This window comes from Pterocles gutturalis, unplaced genomic scaffold (genome assembly GCF_000699245.1).
Source record: "Pterocles gutturalis isolate BGI_N339 unplaced genomic scaffold, ASM69924v1 scaffold7900, whole genome shotgun sequence".
In the NCBI taxonomy this organism is placed as follows: Eukaryota; Metazoa; Chordata; class Aves; order Pterocliformes; family Pteroclidae; genus Pterocles; species Pterocles gutturalis.
Genome location: NW_010140702.1, coordinates 30,850 through 48,115, shown reverse-complemented (window position 1 = coordinate 48,115; position 17,266 = coordinate 30,850). Strand labels below are relative to the sequence as shown.

Here is a 17,266-nt window from a genome sequence, read left to right as displayed (position 1 = left end):
AATATACTACACTGTTAAAACAACAGAGAACAGATGAGTTCTAGCAAGGTCATGATGAAAAGGAGCGCATAGAATGTCTGTTATATAAAGAATATCCATCATGGTGAATTGAATTAGATGCATCTCATTTTCACTTTGTCAAACTTAGTTCGTATTCTGGCTGAAGACCAGCATGCCACCCAGGATAGCAACTATCCACAAGGCAGCTATTATATCTTCATTTGACAGGTCTGGGGTCAGGTAGGTCAAATCAATACTTTAGAGACCTGTCCATCGTCAAACATGGACAATAAAGAATCACATGATATATGAATCTGGCACACAGCGAAAGGAACTCATTTAAACAGAGGAATAATGATAAGAATAGAAAAAAGGATTTCAGTCAAAATAAAGGGAGGAATTTTATTTCAGGAATATATTAGAAATATCATATGGACTAACTCAGTTTGATATAAGAAAGCAGAATTCTACTTATCACCACTTTAAGTAGGACCCCATTTTAATCAGTACGTCAAAACACAGATGAGAAAATAGCTACTCAGTTGTTTATATGGTTTTGTGCAAAAGGCTGAAAAAAACTGGTTTTGGATACTTGCAAAGTTACACAGACAATGAAGGCAAAATAATAATTACAGAAGTCATATTGCACAGTGGAATGGAAAGGGATTAGGAATATATTGGTAGGCAATACTTTATTACCCACTCACTTCTGGTACCTGGCAAAATGAGACAGAAAAATACTGTTGACTAGTAGATTACTACACGGACTCAGAAACATACAACGTACGACCTCTTGCTAAGTAGGTTACTTTCCCTGTCAGTTCAATCTTCCTAATTTCATTCTTGGAATAGGTTGTGCCACACTCTTCACTAAAGACAAACCCTAGACTAGAGAAGTTGAACTCATAAATTATACCAAAGCTTAAAAATATGGAACAATCACTCAAAAAAAAATTATTAATGACTCAAGATGTCTCTTTTGGCTGTGTTTTGTTCTAGGACAAACCTCACCAAAAGCCTGTTTTACAGCTTCAGTCAACATTTCCACTGTTTAGTGCTGAAGACAAAACTGGACTCTGAATTACTTCCAGTGCAAAGGGAGGACTTATGTCTGCTCTACCTTTTGCTTTATAACTATCATTTCCAGATTTTGTACAGAGCAAAAGGTAGAAGTAGTCTTCTGTGGAATTTTATAAGATCTTGATACAGGTTTCCCATAGTTTGGCACTGCTTGGCTATTGAGATTTGGTTCGGACTTACTTCTACCAAATAGATTCACTGACATGTGAAAACCACTTTTTCTTATTACTTCAAAGATTTATTTTTTTCTATTGGCATAGAACAAAGATTCTTACCAGTAACCTTCAACTCAACCGTCCTTCGTATAAGCTTGCCTTCAAACTTCAGTTCACAAGTATAATTTCCTCCATCTTCTTCCTGGACCTCTTGTATTAAGAGAGTATTTCCCTTCTGAATTACAACACTTCTCCACATTTTTGGCTGACATTCCTGCAGGAAAAAAATCCATTGCCAAAATTACTCAGCTTGTATGACATAAGACAGTGTTGCATGATCAGATTTTCAGTATTATCCATAAGTAAACAACCATCTCAATATATTTTGCAATTCAAATTCAAATACAATTTCAGAAAGTATGGAGATCTGAAACTGGAATTAATCTGAAGACAGAAATTAACCAGAAATGCTTTTAAGGTTCAGTAATTCCCACTGTATCACATAGGCCGTGTTTAATACATGGTGCCCTGAAGCAATGGTTAAGTATCTTCTCTTTTCCATGATGAACAACTGCCAAGACCTCTACTTCAGGATGGACCATTAAAATGCATCTCCTTTTGAAGGGAGTAAGGGCAACACCTGTTAAGAGTTAGCCTGAAGGCAAACTTTATGCACAGTCTCAGGCTAGAACCATTTACCAACAGAAGGAAACAGGAAGAACATCAGTTTTGTGAGCAAGAGAATTCAGGAAGACTGGTTTCCTTATGATCTTGTTTCTTATCACCAGCTTCCCTGGCACTTTGATTCAGCCTTTTCCCATCACTGGGCTCTTTGTAGCATCACCCCCGTGTGCGTCCTCTGATGAAGTGGATGGTGCTGATGGCCTGCAACTCTCACTGACTTCCCCGGGCAGACCTTAGCTGTTATTTGGTAGATTTAGGTTCATCACTATGAACTGTGGAGCTACTGGAACAGCATTTGAGTCCTTCTGTATAGTGTGTGATACAGTACAAGAGGCGGCTTTCCCCTTCCTAACAGCCAGCTCAGTCACCTTCCACACTAACAGCACTTGTGATTGAATACCTTTTGGAATGCTCTGAACTAAAAGCATAAGCACAATCAGATCCTTGTCTCTTTAAAATGGTACCTCAAGATGATATATTTATTGTCTCTCAATAACTTTAACATCAAGCCTGTTTCTGCCTGCAAACAAAATCACTTTTCTCAGCTCTCTAAAACAGGCAGTATTCCCAACAGCTCTGGAAGCTCTGGCTAATTTTGTAGCCAGAGCACACAAAGTAACGGGCCCAAGTACCTTTAATGCCCCCTACTCCCTCTTTCAAGGTGGCAACATGGAATAAGCTCTCAGACCGCAACTAACAATCTCACAACCATTACATCAGGCTCAGCAACTTCAGAGATCCATGTAAACAGGACAGTCCTATGCCCCATTTTCTGCCCATCTGCAACAGCAGTGTCAGAAGTACAGCAAACAGAACAAAGCTTTCGCCTAAGAAAACAACCAATCAAGAAAATACATTGGCATGCAAATATATTGCATGACAGCAAGAGATCAGAATGACACAAACATAACTTTTTCATGGGACTTCAAACCCTCAAAATCCACTATGTCAGTTTCTAAATTAAAGGACAATAATAAAGAAATTAAAAGATGGGACTGTGAGCTTTTGGCCCTGCATTTGACAACGGAGCACTGAAGCATTTATCCCTATCCCTAACAGGCCAAATTCAGTTACAACGTAGTCAGATTTAGGACACTGAAGCTGTGCAATTCTACTGCAGGTAACTGAGTGTTCAGGGTATTTTTCTGTTTCCAAAGCACAGCTGTAAGGGAAGTGTGATCTTGTCTCGCACGTGAACTTGAGTTAACACCAATGATAGAGAATGACCAGAATCCAGATCCCATCTGCTGTGCTAAGACGAATCAGAGCCTATTTTTGTTACTAAACTACACTGACATCCTTGAGACTCATGCAGGACACAGATCTGAGCTAGAAAACACCATTATATCATTTCTGTTTTGCACTCAATTTTTTAGCCCTACTGGGCAAAGAATATGATTCAGTTCTACTCAATCCTAATTTAGAAGTAATACAATTCCCAGAGTACACAAAGTAAGCATATTTCAGATATGCACCATTCCAATGCAGCACTGAAAGACCCTATCGTACATTACCAGTTTTATATTCTCTACTTATTTTTAAAAGTATGAGAGAAAAAGTGATTGAAGATACATTTTCATACACTTTATAGTTTTATATACTACATGTTTGTAATAAGAAGGGTGACATCTTTACTACTACAGAGATCAATGATTTAGCCCAAACAATGTTTGTGCTATTGTGGTTTTACAGTGAGGAATTGCTCTACTGGAATTGTACCACTGATTTCCTAATTGTTTCCTTTTGTATATACTTAAAACACTTCATATTAAAAATTATTTATAAGCCTTTCTTTCCCAAATTTTAGCTAATTAATTTTATTTCTACTGACTAGGCAGGCTTTCCAAACATATGTTGAAAACGCCTGTTTTATTCTGCCTGTTATTCACAGACTAATTCAATCCACAAAACTAAAGGCAAAAAAGGGGAGAAGCAGGAAAATCCTAACAATTTGTACTTTAAGCAAGAAAAAATGGCTGAGACACAAACCAACAAAAAAAATAATCTAACTATTCTTCATATTGTGGAAACAATCTAGATTTTACTGTCAGAAGTCTGCCATTTTCTCTAAAAAGCTAAGTGCTCAATTGGACGACTATTGCTTGTTTAACGAATTAATTGCTCTTTTCTGCTTTTCCTCCATGTTTACCTCCTGGAAGAATCTGAAAGTTTATTTTTCTAGTCTATTTATTTTCCTTAGACATCTTAAATGGTTTGGGTTTTTTCCCCCCAATAATTAAGTTGTGCACTTTTTCTCTGCTTCTTTTTCTCTTCCTTGAAATTTAAGTATCAGCACCTCAACAACTCTGCTTTTGTAGGGTACTGTTATGGTTATAACAACTACCTGTCCTTCACCTGACATTTGGATTGTTTTCACAGCCCTTCCTTCAACCCAGTAGTAGAAAAGAGATGGCGGAAATGGATTAAGAATCTGCATTCTAGATGTAACATACCTTTTTCCTCTGCCATTTGATTTTTCATGAAACTGGCTCCTATTCTTAAATCCCATTCATTCAACCATTCACTGACACATACATTTATTTCAAAAAGATCCTTATACTTCTTGTCAAAACAGTCTTAAGGGGCGTAACAGTGCTGTGTGTATATCAATGGGATTAATTGTGGAAGTCTTTAAAAATAAATATTTCATGCAGTGTAATTCTAGCCAGCAGTGAAGTTCATACTCCTGTTAAAACAAATCCTCACAGCAAATGTTTTATTACTTATTGGGTGAGCATGTGGAAATCTATTCAGGCATAATTATTTTAAGAGTGCGTTTAAATTACTGTTAACTCCCTGTAAATTGATGCAATTATTGACTCAGATTCATTAATCTCTCCACTTAGAGAAGCCTTCTGGAAGGCAGGGCGAGTCCTGCGCACAGTGGGTTTGCACAGTTACTGTCCTGTCTGATGGTATTTCATTGGTCACAAGTCCAAACTCCCTGACTACCTGTGAACTGGCAGGTTCTTGTGAACACAAGGATTTCTCTTTTCAGCCAAAGGTATAAAGAAGGAACCTCGAGGACTTCCTCATACTTATTTATCTACTGTTCTATTCTGGGCAATTTACACTCTCCTCCTAGATAAAAATCTTCTATAAATATTTCAGCATTACAAGAAGGAACTGCCCCCCAGTTCCTCTGGAGCACTTTTACACAAGAAGATGGATGATTACACCTTTATGTACGCGTCAAACTCAATCACAAAGGTAGAGGGGGAAAACTTGAGGATCCAGTGTGCTATGACACACAAAATAACTATTTTAAAATAACATTATTAAGGTTGGCAAATCGAGCACTCAAAATTTAGGATTTAACTAGTTTGTGCGTTTCTGTTCTCATTACCTGAACTAAGTTTGTCCTAAACTCATTCTGCCTTTATCCCTACAATCCAAACCCTATTTTCCACAGAACCCACTGAGCTCTTCCTCTTGCCCAAACATTTTGTGTTCCCTCTGACTCTCAACAATTCATTCTTCTCTATTGTTTCCTACAGCAACTTGTACCCAAGGGCTTTTCAAATATCAGACTTTGGTCCAAGTCCAGACAAAGGGTAAAACTTCCAAGACCTTGCTCTGGTCTTAGTACCTGATGTCTGCCTGACTACTCATATTTTAATCATTCTCCTGTTTTCTTGGGGAGCTACAGAAACACATCACTGCTGCTGAAAGTGGTGGGCAATACTTGACAGGCCTTGGAGAAGGTACAGACAGCCAAGTTACCTGTCGAGTTGTAAAAGTACCTAACAGACCTCAGTTAAAATCACTCAATGAACCTCAGCAAAAGTAAATATATCTCTGTGAAGTTACCCAGCAGATTGGTAAAATTTAACAAGCCTTGGTGAAATTACCCAACAGACTTCATAAAAATTAATTGAGTAGCACTACTGAAGCTGGTGGTGCTGATATACCTTTGGGTCTACTGTAGGTTGCCTTCACCAAGGTGGAAACTGGTACAGAGGCACAATGGTTTGGGAACGTGAATTGCTGCTAGAGAAATCATATGACCTCCAGCCAGAACATCCTCGTTGATGCTGATTTCTCTTAGACAATGACTATGCTGGTTAGTTTTGCTTGTACTTTAGTACTACTTCTGTAATACCATGAGAGAATCCTTCAGACCCATCACAAACCACTGCAGGCTCACAAAAGGCCATCTCTACGCCTCAGACTGAAAACAGTGGAAGTTTTGTGTAGTTTCAGCACAATAGCAAGAAGACAGCAATGGTTACCTTGTACCACACCACATCTGGCTCTTGACTGGCTGTTTTGTAATCCTCAATATCAGGACAAGAGATAGTCTTTCTTTTAGTGACTTCTGATTTTTCCAGATATCTGATCTTGCTGTTGTAGCAAAGCCCAGATTCATTCTCAGCTACCGTCAAGGACATGGACACCTTCATACAATACGTTGAGTTTCTGCAGGACAGAAAGAAATATGTTTCCATTTAACTTACCTCCTTTTTACCATGTTTGTTTCAGCACAGTCAGTTTCTTTGTTAAGCTCTCATCTTGACAAACACATCAGCAACGCATTCAAATAGTGACTGTCATGTTGTGTACTTCCATCACAGAGAAATTACTAGAAAATTTAAAGGCTCATACCTGATTTACTATGAAGAACCCTGTAGAAATCCTGTTGGCAAGCGATCTAACCGAGCATAGCAACTCTTTTGAGTTGCAAGTCTATGAACCCAGGAACTTGATGGCATCTCAAACGTTAGTCAAATACACTGCCCCATTTCCTCTACCTGTCACACACACTCCTCCTCTACCTCTTTTCCTCCCACCTTCAGGAGATTTCACTCCAGTACACAGTGCTATACAGTTGAGAAGAAGGGTTATGTGTTAGATGTTAAAGCACATCATGCAGGAAGAATTCCTCGCCTGAAGGAACTGCTATATAAAATCCTACAGCACGTGATATTGTGGTGGGTCGACCTGGAGAGGCTGCCACCCACCCACCCACCTGCTCTCTCACCCACCCTCAACAGAATGGGAATGAGAAAATAAGATGAAAAAGCTCATGGGTTGAGATAAAGACAAGGAGATCACTTACCAACTACCTTCACGGGCAAAACAGACTCAACTTGGAAAAAAATATTTTCATTCATTGCAAATTAAAATTGGTTTGGATGGTGGAAAGACAAAAAACCTAAAGTACATTCTCCCCTAAAATACATTCTCCTCACCTCCTTTTATTACTCCTCTACCTCTCCCTACCCAAGTGGCACAAGGATGGGGATGAGGAGTTGTGGTTCTTCCATAACAGCTCCTCTCTGTCCCTCCTTCCTCCTCACACCTTCCCCACACGCGGGCCCTCCATGGCTGCAGTTCCTGTCAGGAGAACCAGCTCCCCCAGGGCCCATGGCCCCTGGAGCATCTCCTCCCTCCTCCCCCCCTGGCCCTGGCTCTCGCAGGGCTGTTTCTCACACTTTTCCCCTCACCACCCAGCAGCGTTTTGCCCTTTCCTAAAAACACTGTCCCCGAGGTGCCACCAGCCTCGCTGAGGGGCTCGGCTGTGCCCTGCGCTGGAACCAGCCGGAACCAGCTGTGTCCGGCTCGGGGCAGCCCCTCAGCTCTCCTCAGAGGGTCCCTGCAACCCCTGGCCATGGGCACCCAGCGCAGATACACCAGGAGCCAGACTGGTGGTTACACAGATACATTTTGGCCTTAAGATCTTGAAAAATTTAATCCCTTAGCACTTCAAACCATTGCCTGCTCTATCACCAAAGAACCCTGACGGAGTTAAATCTAGGCGAGAGGAGGATGAGCTGCAGCTAGGTTTTTCTTACTATCAGGGTAGAATAAACACAACCAGCCCAGCTCCCGTGCCTCACAATCATGAAAACAGGATTAAATTAAACTCCTTCAGACCTGCATCTTTAACAGAGCTATCAGCCACACAATAAAAAACCCCAAAGTGGTGTTTGTCGTGGTGTCACTGTGACACATCTGCGCTCTGCACAGGATCACTGCAACCCAGGCCTTCAGCTCCTGCCCTTCATTAGGTGTGATGGCAAACAGAGCCCTTTAAAAGCAAACTACAAAGTACAAGCAACAATATAATGAGGCTCTTCCTCCCATCATGCATCATTTTGTCATTTTAATTGACTGCGCCACAACCAAAAAAGCCTGGAGTAAAACCGACGTGCTGGGTGGTTCCTCCCATCAAAGGGAGCTGTGGAGAGCTCTTGCAGGAGATATTGTCACTTTGCTGCTGCCTCTTCCATACCAGCTCTGCTGAAAACTGGTTTAGCTGAGGCAAGAGGGTGGCACGGCACACACAAAGTGCCCTGAGCACCTGGAAAATGATCAGTCAGTCAAACCCCGATACTAATGATACTGGCTGCGTACTCCCTCCAATTAGACTCATGACAATGCTTCTAATAAAAAATAAAAAATAAAACATAAAAAAAAAAAGAATGAAACCCACCACACTCCATAACAAATCTTTTCTTATGCAATGTTTCAACATGTCACTCTGTCAAGCAAGCCTGTAGTTAGGAAGAAAATAAAAAGGTCTATAGGGACACGTCATCACGGCACTAAGTTTCATGTTAAACAAGCGCTGACAAAACACTGTGCAAATGGCTTCTTGTCAAAGGTGTGCCAGGTATTTGCAAGGCAAATCAACCAGCAATCTTCAGAAACCTCCCGTTTTCAGCATTGTTAGTGTTACTCATTCAGCAGAACCACAGACTTACCCCTTCCTACTCCCTTCTCTTCAAAATGTCACCTGTACATTTATGTAATAAAATTGGTGGATATTTTCTCCATCACTTATCGCAGAGTGGAAAGGCTCACTTTGCACGCTGCCATGATATGTTTCAGTTGAGAGGCTATAATGTCTCATCCTCACAAACTGCACAAAATATATTATTTACCTGAAACAAAAGGCTCTCGGGACCAAAAAAAAATGCATCATTTTGGGTGGGCTTTTCAGAAACACCTATATGATTTAGGGAACATAAGTCAACTTTCTCCCAAACTACTTGCTTTTAAAAAGGTGTTACATTTTTTTTTGAGGAAGAAAACAAAACATAATTCAAAATAAGTTTCAATGCTTCCTAATAAAGCACTGAAAATCCACAAAATATGGATACAACCACCCAGTATAATCAATAGTAATTAATCAGTAATGATTATTTAACTTTCCTGAACAACTACAAGCATTACTGAGTGCAAATAAGGTCACATGCACTCAGTAATAATGATCCAGACTAATCGAGAATAATGACTTTGAATAGTTGTCCATTACTTGGTGTTATTTAACAGTGCTGTATTTTCTGCTCACAGTCTTGCATTATTTAGATTGTATTTTGAACAGCGCTGGAGGCTACTTCTATTTAAAATTCTTCCTGGAACCACGACCTAAAAATGTAGTATTCTTTTCATTAGTTACAATTAGAACTGAGTAGAATTGAGAAAACTAAGTGCCTGGTGAGCACTATCACTTTTGTTCACACTCCATGACCAAGACAATAAATCTATTCAGGCTCATGATGAAGAAAGCCCTCACCAAGCCACCAGCAATAGACTTGAAAGCTTTATGAACACTTCTTCACCAGCCACTCAGTTAGTGCTACTGCTGGCAATTCAGAAAAGGGCAACTTCTGCAGAAATTCCAGGGAATGGAGAAGCAGCCTTCCTTTAATCTAGTCAGTTTGAGATAATAGTTACATCTCAGTCATGTGCAAAAGGAAACAGTTTGATCAGCCTCACTGTTTTTCTCAATTTTAAAGGCAGAAGTTTGGGAGATGAAGTTTGTAGAAGATGTGAGCTATTCCTCCCTGTGCTAGCCAGGCTGCTCCCCAGGATGGCATGAATTTCAGCCCTCAGTCCTCTGAGCAGGTGATGCGTTGTACTGACTTTTTCTTGGAGACTCCCATGGCTACCATCTTTCTGTCAGCTCAGGTGCTATATAACAGAGCTTCCTAAAAAGATATATTCCCTTTATTTTAACCAGAAGATTGACAAGGAATTGACTATGTTCATTCCATGTGGGAATTGGTAGATGAACTAGTTAATTTTCCTACACAGAAAAAAACCTTGTAATTTGAACTGTAATTGCAGAAAAATGTGCATTTGGGTTCATTGGCACTTGGGAATGTGCTGTCTTCCCTTCCTTGTTGGGCCTGGGGCATAAAGGGGCTCTCTAGAAGGTGACAGCTTGAGGGACAATTCAGGACGGGGATCACAAAGCAGTCGTTGGTCACTACAGCACTGCTTTTGCCACCTGGGTAAACAGGAATATTACAGTGCCGGTCACTACGCAGGTCGCTGAGGTGATGGGAACTCAGCTACAGAGGTCCCTCAGGAAGCCCACAGAGCTGCTGTGCCTAGAGGGATCTAGTTCTTTCTTTCCAGTTGCTTTCAGGACCTCTGTGTACACAAGGGCTCTCTCCTTGATGAGCTGCATTTGTTTTTTACGGTAAAGGTGTTTTTAATTATTATTTTTTTTAAGGTGTGGAGACTGACTAGCATGAATCCTACATTTATTGCTTTTCTTCTTTTAAAAGCTGAACAGATGGCCTATGAATTATAAAGAGGAGAATCCACTTTTGTCTTTAGTACATGGTCATGGAGCTTGGTTCCCCCTGCAGACTGGCAGGAAAGGTTATATAACTGTATTTAATGAGGAAAGCTGGAACACACACAGAACAATAGGTACCAATATCAAAGCTAGTAACTTGAGTTTTGATGTCAGAATCGATGGCTGAAAAGAATAAAAAGGAAGCATCTTCCAGGTGGATGAGGAAGATGCTGGAGGGCTTGCGGTGGTGATCTCGGTATTGTAAGGCCAGGTGAGAAAAGCTGTAAGCAAAGAACCTTGGAACCCTAATGAACCTGGCAGACTGCAGACAGCCCACTTTCCACGTGTAAAGGAAATACACCCATGGGTCTGAAAGTGGGTCTTTTAATAATTTGTCTTTTCTGAAAGGCTTCCAAAACATTAATTTTCCAGGGGAAGTTATTTCCAGTGGTTTCCATTTCTATAGATGGTAGCAGCAGTCATATGGGGAACAGGAAGAGGAAAGAAAAGCAACAATCATTCCGTAGTACAAAGAAAAAAAATGTCTTAAGTTTTCACACTGAAACTAAGATTTATAATTCTCTATTCAAGGGATGAGTTATAAACTGGGCCTACTCTCTTGACTGGAAACATGAAGAAGGGTTTAGCTTTGCCAGAGTTCACAAAGCAGTTTCCTTTGTTCTAATGGCAAGGCATTTGTAATCCCCAGGCCACCTGGAACTGGCTCTGAACCACAGACTGAAGCCAGCTCAGAATCCAATAGGATTTCCACAGGGAAAACCAACGGAGTTCAACAGGTCTCAAAACAAAAGCAAGCCAAATTGTGAGTTTGGCTTGACTTTGAAGCAAGGACAAGAGGGAAAAAGAGAGGATATAAAGAAACAGATAGGAAGGACATTTGAAGTGTCAATCCCTTTCATCTTGCTTTGGATTCAAGACAATTCATCAGCCTAAAGTTTGAATTCAAATTAGAGGAAATATTCACAACTTTGGAAAAAACAATTTTCCTTGGCATTTGTTTCTGATGGTGAGGGTGGTTTGTTAAAAGAGTCAAGTAAAACAATTTTCTCTCTAGTATGCACAGAACCTTCCTCCCCACCCATTTATTGATTTTCTTATAAAGAGGAAGGAGGCAGCAAAGTGGCCGAGTATTTTATACTTTCTAGATTGAAAAAGCTCCTACATTTGAATTGCATATTTATACAAGGGGATTTGCAATTTGGTTTTTGTGCGGGTTCGTTTTTCATTAAGTGTTGGGGTTTTTATTACATTGCAGTTCTAAGACTTTAGTCTTAGAACTAAGACTGTGGTGGTAGCTGGGAAATGTTTTTATCAAAGCAGCGCCCAGGGAACAGCACAGCTCAGACTTAGATCTCTCCGAATGCAGGCAAACACTCTGGCTGTTTCAATGACATTTTCATTGGCTCACTGAAATACTGATTGCAGGACTGTATAGGTCAACCCTTACATTCATCTTTGCTCCGAGTTAAAGCAATAACTGCACTACACCACTACGCCTTCGCCCATCTGAAGGTCCACAGCAATTACTGCACTACCAGATCCACTACGTAAGAATGTGATATGTTACCAGCTTTCAGACCTAATTGAGCATTTGATTGTTTTCCTCTCTCTTCATAAGAAATTTATAAATTTATTCCTGTCTAAATTTCACACTTCACAGAATGGTTACCAAGCAGTTTCACTGGTATCTGAGCTTGTTTGCACCAGATCAATGAGGTCATGCTTTGGTGATCTGCTTCAAGCAAAAATGAGTAATTTATTATCATTGGGTTTTTCAGATCACACAAATGTAACTTCTTTCCTAAATCCAAATGCATTATTACTTACTCTCTGAAGGTTTCTTTCAAGCGCTAACTTATTTCTCAGTGACTACCACTGCTACATGTTTGGGGCCACTGTCTGGAAAAGATCAAATTCCCGCTTATGGCGTAAAACACTCTCAGAGGTTACAAATCACAGATCCTTCAAAGTTTTGTGTTTTTCATTCTTATCAGTTTGTCAAGTGAGAAAGCAATGCCCGAAGAGGAACAATTCAACAGATGGCTGACACAGGCCACAACCACAGGCCAAGACATGCAGTGATTCTGCGGCTCGTGTGTGTCGTACCTGGCCTTGGCACAACTCCAGTTGCTCCTGTCTTGTATTTTGCTTGTTCATTGCTGTTATAATTGTAATTCCAATACCAACTCCTATGCATGATAAAGAGAAATCCTAATCCCATGTTACCTTTCCTTTAATGCCTGACCTGTTTTCAAGATCCTACTAGTAAAGAAAACAGCATCATGGAAGTAGGATCTCAGAAAGTGCTAAAACAGCACCATGTCACAAATCTAACGTTCGTGTATTATGTCTGCTTCCCTTGAACCTCTGACAGACCTGCATTGTGAATCCTGATAGAGGCACCATTCAAGGCCCTATTCCTTCAAGTAAAAAATATATTTGTGCTGAGCTAACTCATCACTCTCAGAATTTTTAGTCTTTCTGTACTTTTCTCCTAAGATTCAATCACTAGACAAGACTCACTAGAAACAAGACAATTTGAGTTTGACAAACACTTACTAGATGTCCCAGAGGCCCACGTTTTACAATGAAGAAAGGCTCTACCACCACTATTCAAAAGAAACAACTTCTGGGAAAAGTCACTGACAGGTAATTTTTAAAGGCTCATATTAAGACAGCTTGAAAAACTGATATCCAGGGATGCCTCCTCAAGTCAACCATCAGGAATACAGTTCTCACCAGAGGAACTTAACAGCAAGACCTGTCCTCCTCACTGTTAGTTTAGCCCTGTTTAGGAAATTTTTAGGCTTTCTGGATACTGGGACAGAGAAGAAAAGATGTTTACAGCTGGCAGTTGGGTAGAATTTCTCATAGTTGGGTCTCTCACACCAAGGTTTAGATCTACATTTAAATTAATGTTGGACTTCAGCTAACATCCTTATTCGGAGAAAAATGTGACATAAAAATGCCAGGATGTGCCTAGTACAGTCAGTGATACAGCCTGTAACAGCAAGGCCATGATTTCAGAATTCAGGGATAACCTCTAGTAACATGTTTCTTAAGTCTCTCTGAGAATAGTAAGCGATTTGCACATGGTTAAGGGTCACGAGGAGCTATTTCTTTTCAGTTTGCCTTCACACACACATGCACTGGTCCTGCTGACCTCTGCATCATGACACAAGCAATTGAAAAACAAACAAATCAGCCGTCAGTCATTCCAACAGGGACTACTCAGGCACAGAGGGAAAATCTCCTAGCATTTTAGTTGAATCACACAGGTCAACAGTGTTCCTCGGGTCTGGGGTTTCTTTAAAGTCTTCAAAACTGTTAGTTGTTAGGAATGAATATATGAAAATATAATACAGAACACAGGAAACAAGGAGAAGCCAAAAGAACACTGAGTTATCTCAGCATATCACACCTAAATTCATGAACTACCTGCTCTCTATCAGCTTCAGCACATCCTGTTCCAGCAGAAGAAATCCTGTAATTGGCTGGGTTTGCTCTCAGGGAAAATTTCTTCCTTGCCCTTAAGAATTACAAGGCAGCAAGTTGCCCTGAAACTTGCCACTGCAAATGACTAAACCCTTTTCATTTATTTCCTAATAATCTTCTATTAGAACTCTGGATATTACTGTTAAATTATACTGTCTTACTGAAAAGCCTCACTACGAATGACATAAATCTGAGGCATAGCGACAACTGCTGCCAGGAAAGTATTAAGAAATCCCCTTCCAATAATTTTATATTTGCAATACCCCATTTCTGAGAGCAGTGAACACTTTCTCCTTTATTTCTTCCAACCCACACAGGGGGTGAATTCATGTATTTCCTCCTCTATACTTTTTTTTTTTTTATTAGACATCTAGCACACAAAACAAAAGTTGTGTTCAGGATACCCATCAGACTTGTCTGCATTGTCAAACCTCACTGATTTTGTTGCCTCCGGGAACAAAACCTGTGGAGCAAATCCTTCTTCATGCTTGTAAGTCCTATTTGTAGATACAATGAGGAAAGGCAAGGCCCCCTCACTTTGTATACGCACAATGGAGCACATAAACCAGTGGATCAGTTATTATCTCATAGCGTATACAAGGAACACTATCATGAAGAATCATTAAGTGAATGTCCTTATGCCAATCTGCAAGAGCTGTTTGAGTCCTGCAGCTGAGTCCTCCTGGCTGTGTCTTCCCTTAAGTGTTTGCCAGAAAAGAAGAAATTATCCTCCAGGATCACTTACCAAATACCAGTTTAACTCCCTATGCTTCTGTCACCTTGTACTTTGGGCATGATGGATTTCTTCAGGAAACCTTCCATTTGTCTGTCCACTCCCTGGACACAAACAACATTGTCAACTGACACGTTAAAGTTACCACTTTCTTGATATGGATTTCAGCGGGAGTAGTACCTGGGTCAGCACATTCTCCTCCGTTGTTATTTGGAGAACAGAAAGGAAACGAAAACTCCCTGACATGATGGAGAGGAGATGGCTGAGGAGGGCTGAACAACATCTCAGCAATAGGTCTCCTGCATGCAAAGCTGACCGCATGAGGAAGCAGTCACTCCACTTTGCCTCCTTTCTCTCCCCCAGGCAAGGTTTGAAGCCCACCAGGGAAGGAACTTCTTCCACTAGTGACAGTGAGTTGAAATGTTCCTGATGCACTGCAACACACGGAGTTTTCACTATGACAATCTGTTGGGACTAGAAAGTAATGGCAGTCATTTTAAAGGTATCTAAAGCTGGGACTTTACTATTAGAAAAACAGAAGGATACACAATATGCTCAGTATTGTGCATGCTGCTGCAACAGGGAAGTTGCCGGATGCTCTCCAACCACAGCAACAGGGGCATTTCTGCTTGAAGCCCTGACTGTTCCTGCAGCTTCTAATAAGCAGTAAACACTGCCTTTCAGAAAGACAGAGGATGGATATTTTCTCTTTTAAGCTTTAGAGAAGGAGGGTGGGTGAGTGGAAATATACATATCACCAGGGAAAAGAACAAATCTTTGTTTTTCTGCAAGTGTGTCAAAAGAACAGATAGAACTGATTTCCCTCAATAAAGACAATGTCATCAAAATGATTTGCAGTAGCACCATCAGTTGTTACACAATTTCAGATAGAAAAGTAGATGCACTCTGATTCTACTTTTCCCTGCATTTTGATAATGCCAAAATATTATATCTCAGTGAGTTAAGATTTTATTTCATCATTAATCATACTGACTTTACATCGTAACCACTCTAACACTGTATTCAAGTACTGAATATCATACATCACTGGGATTTTGTTTCTACAGAATCAGTCACTTTTGATGTGGGAAATGTACAGACTTTCAATGTGTAACAACGTTAGTGTCATACAGAGCCTGGGAAGACTATGCCATGCTGAATCCACACACTTGCTCTAAGTATGAAATTTAGCTGGCTTCTACAGACACGCCTGGGACCGTACAGCCATGAACGCTGATCCCATACCAGTGTGAGGTAACTATGAGATGTGTAATACATCAGCTACTTAGATGTGCTCCTCTTGGACATCTGACGATTAAGGGCACTGGCCTACTAGAAAGTATCATCTTCGGATCTTCTCAAAGTCTACGGGGAAAAAAAACAGTACTTGCCAGTGAAGCATATGGAAAGAGGTATTCCATGACTAAACTGGAATTACAATACTGGGATGTTACTCAAAGGAATTTGAGATTCTCTGTTTACAGCTGAAAACAATTCTTCTTTTCTTTCACTTGGAAGCCAGACTATGAGTGCTCAGAAAGTGGTGTAACTTTTCCTGGGATGATGGGTGCGCACTGCAGTCCAGGTTGTAGGCATTTGAAACCAGTTCCTCAGCTCCTCCTAACACCCACTGAAGTGAGAGCACCAAGGTTATGGCACAAATGAAGTTCTACTGACAGCCCCTCCAGTCTCTCTGAATTTGATTTTGATTTGCTGGTCATGTGCTCCACAGACATCCAGAAGCCTGAAGGCTTAAAATCTACTATCAGTCTATTTTATTACTTCTCAGAAAGTAATATCTCAATATTTCACCAATGGCTCGGCAAAGGCTTGATTCTTCAATGCATGTCCATAGCAATGCTGCTCTCCATCAAGAACTGTGCAGATAGGGACAGAGTAAGGGAAGGATACGTAGATTTCCTAACTTGACTTGTCAGCAGTTCTCTGGCATCAAATGCTGGTATTAAAGATCTGCAGGCTTACTTCCTCATGGCCATTCAAGGCCCCCACTTATTTTTCTGCATGCTGTACAAAAATCAAGGCTTAGATCCCTCAGCCAGTCTGGTGATCACAAATCTATACCTTCTGCTTCCCCTGTACCCCTCAAGACCCGGACTTTCTACCCTCCTGATTCACATTATGGGAATTTAGTTATTTTATTTCACCAACAGTTAACTAACAGCAAATACACAGTAATGTTTTACTGATCTTGCTCATACAGCATTTATTCAGTACTTCAGTTTATTTCAGAGCTCGGCCCAGTTAGAAGAAAGGGCTCCAGTAGCAGTCCCATGCTGAGGGCAGAGGTGCTGCTAAACTTTGCTGAGATTTTTTTCCCTAGCTCATCTTCTCCTCTTTCCTCAGGTTAAGAAGCTCTAAGGAGGCCCATTTCTTTTTCCCTCTTTAAAAAAGCAGGCGCTTTTAACACAGAAAAATTAATGCATTTGTTCAGAGAGCAAAAGCAGCACATGATCTGGCAAATGACTGTATTACATACTCAGAACTTCAGGACCACCCTGTTCATTTAGATCTATTTTAGTTTCCTTGTTTGGTTTTGGTGTT

General features: G+C 40.5%; 1 protein-coding gene across 1 annotated transcript in view; it reads right to left on the bottom strand.

Moving 5' to 3' along the window:
* Nucleotides 1-1,355: 1,355 nt before the first annotated feature.
* LOC104469313 (X-linked interleukin-1 receptor accessory protein-like 2) overlaps nt 1,356-17,266 on the bottom strand; it is a gene marked incomplete at its 3' end in the record, with an annotated part of 26,228 nt that continues 10,317 nt past the window's right edge. Inside the window, exons 3-4 of the mRNA XM_010083771.1 lie at nt 6,152-6,338; nt 1,356-1,509 (exon numbers count right to left, since the gene is read on the bottom strand). Of these exons, the coding sequence (XP_010082073.1) occupies nt 1,356-1,509; nt 6,152-6,338 (341 nt within the window). The remainder of the gene's footprint in view (nt 1,510-6,151; nt 6,339-17,266) is intronic.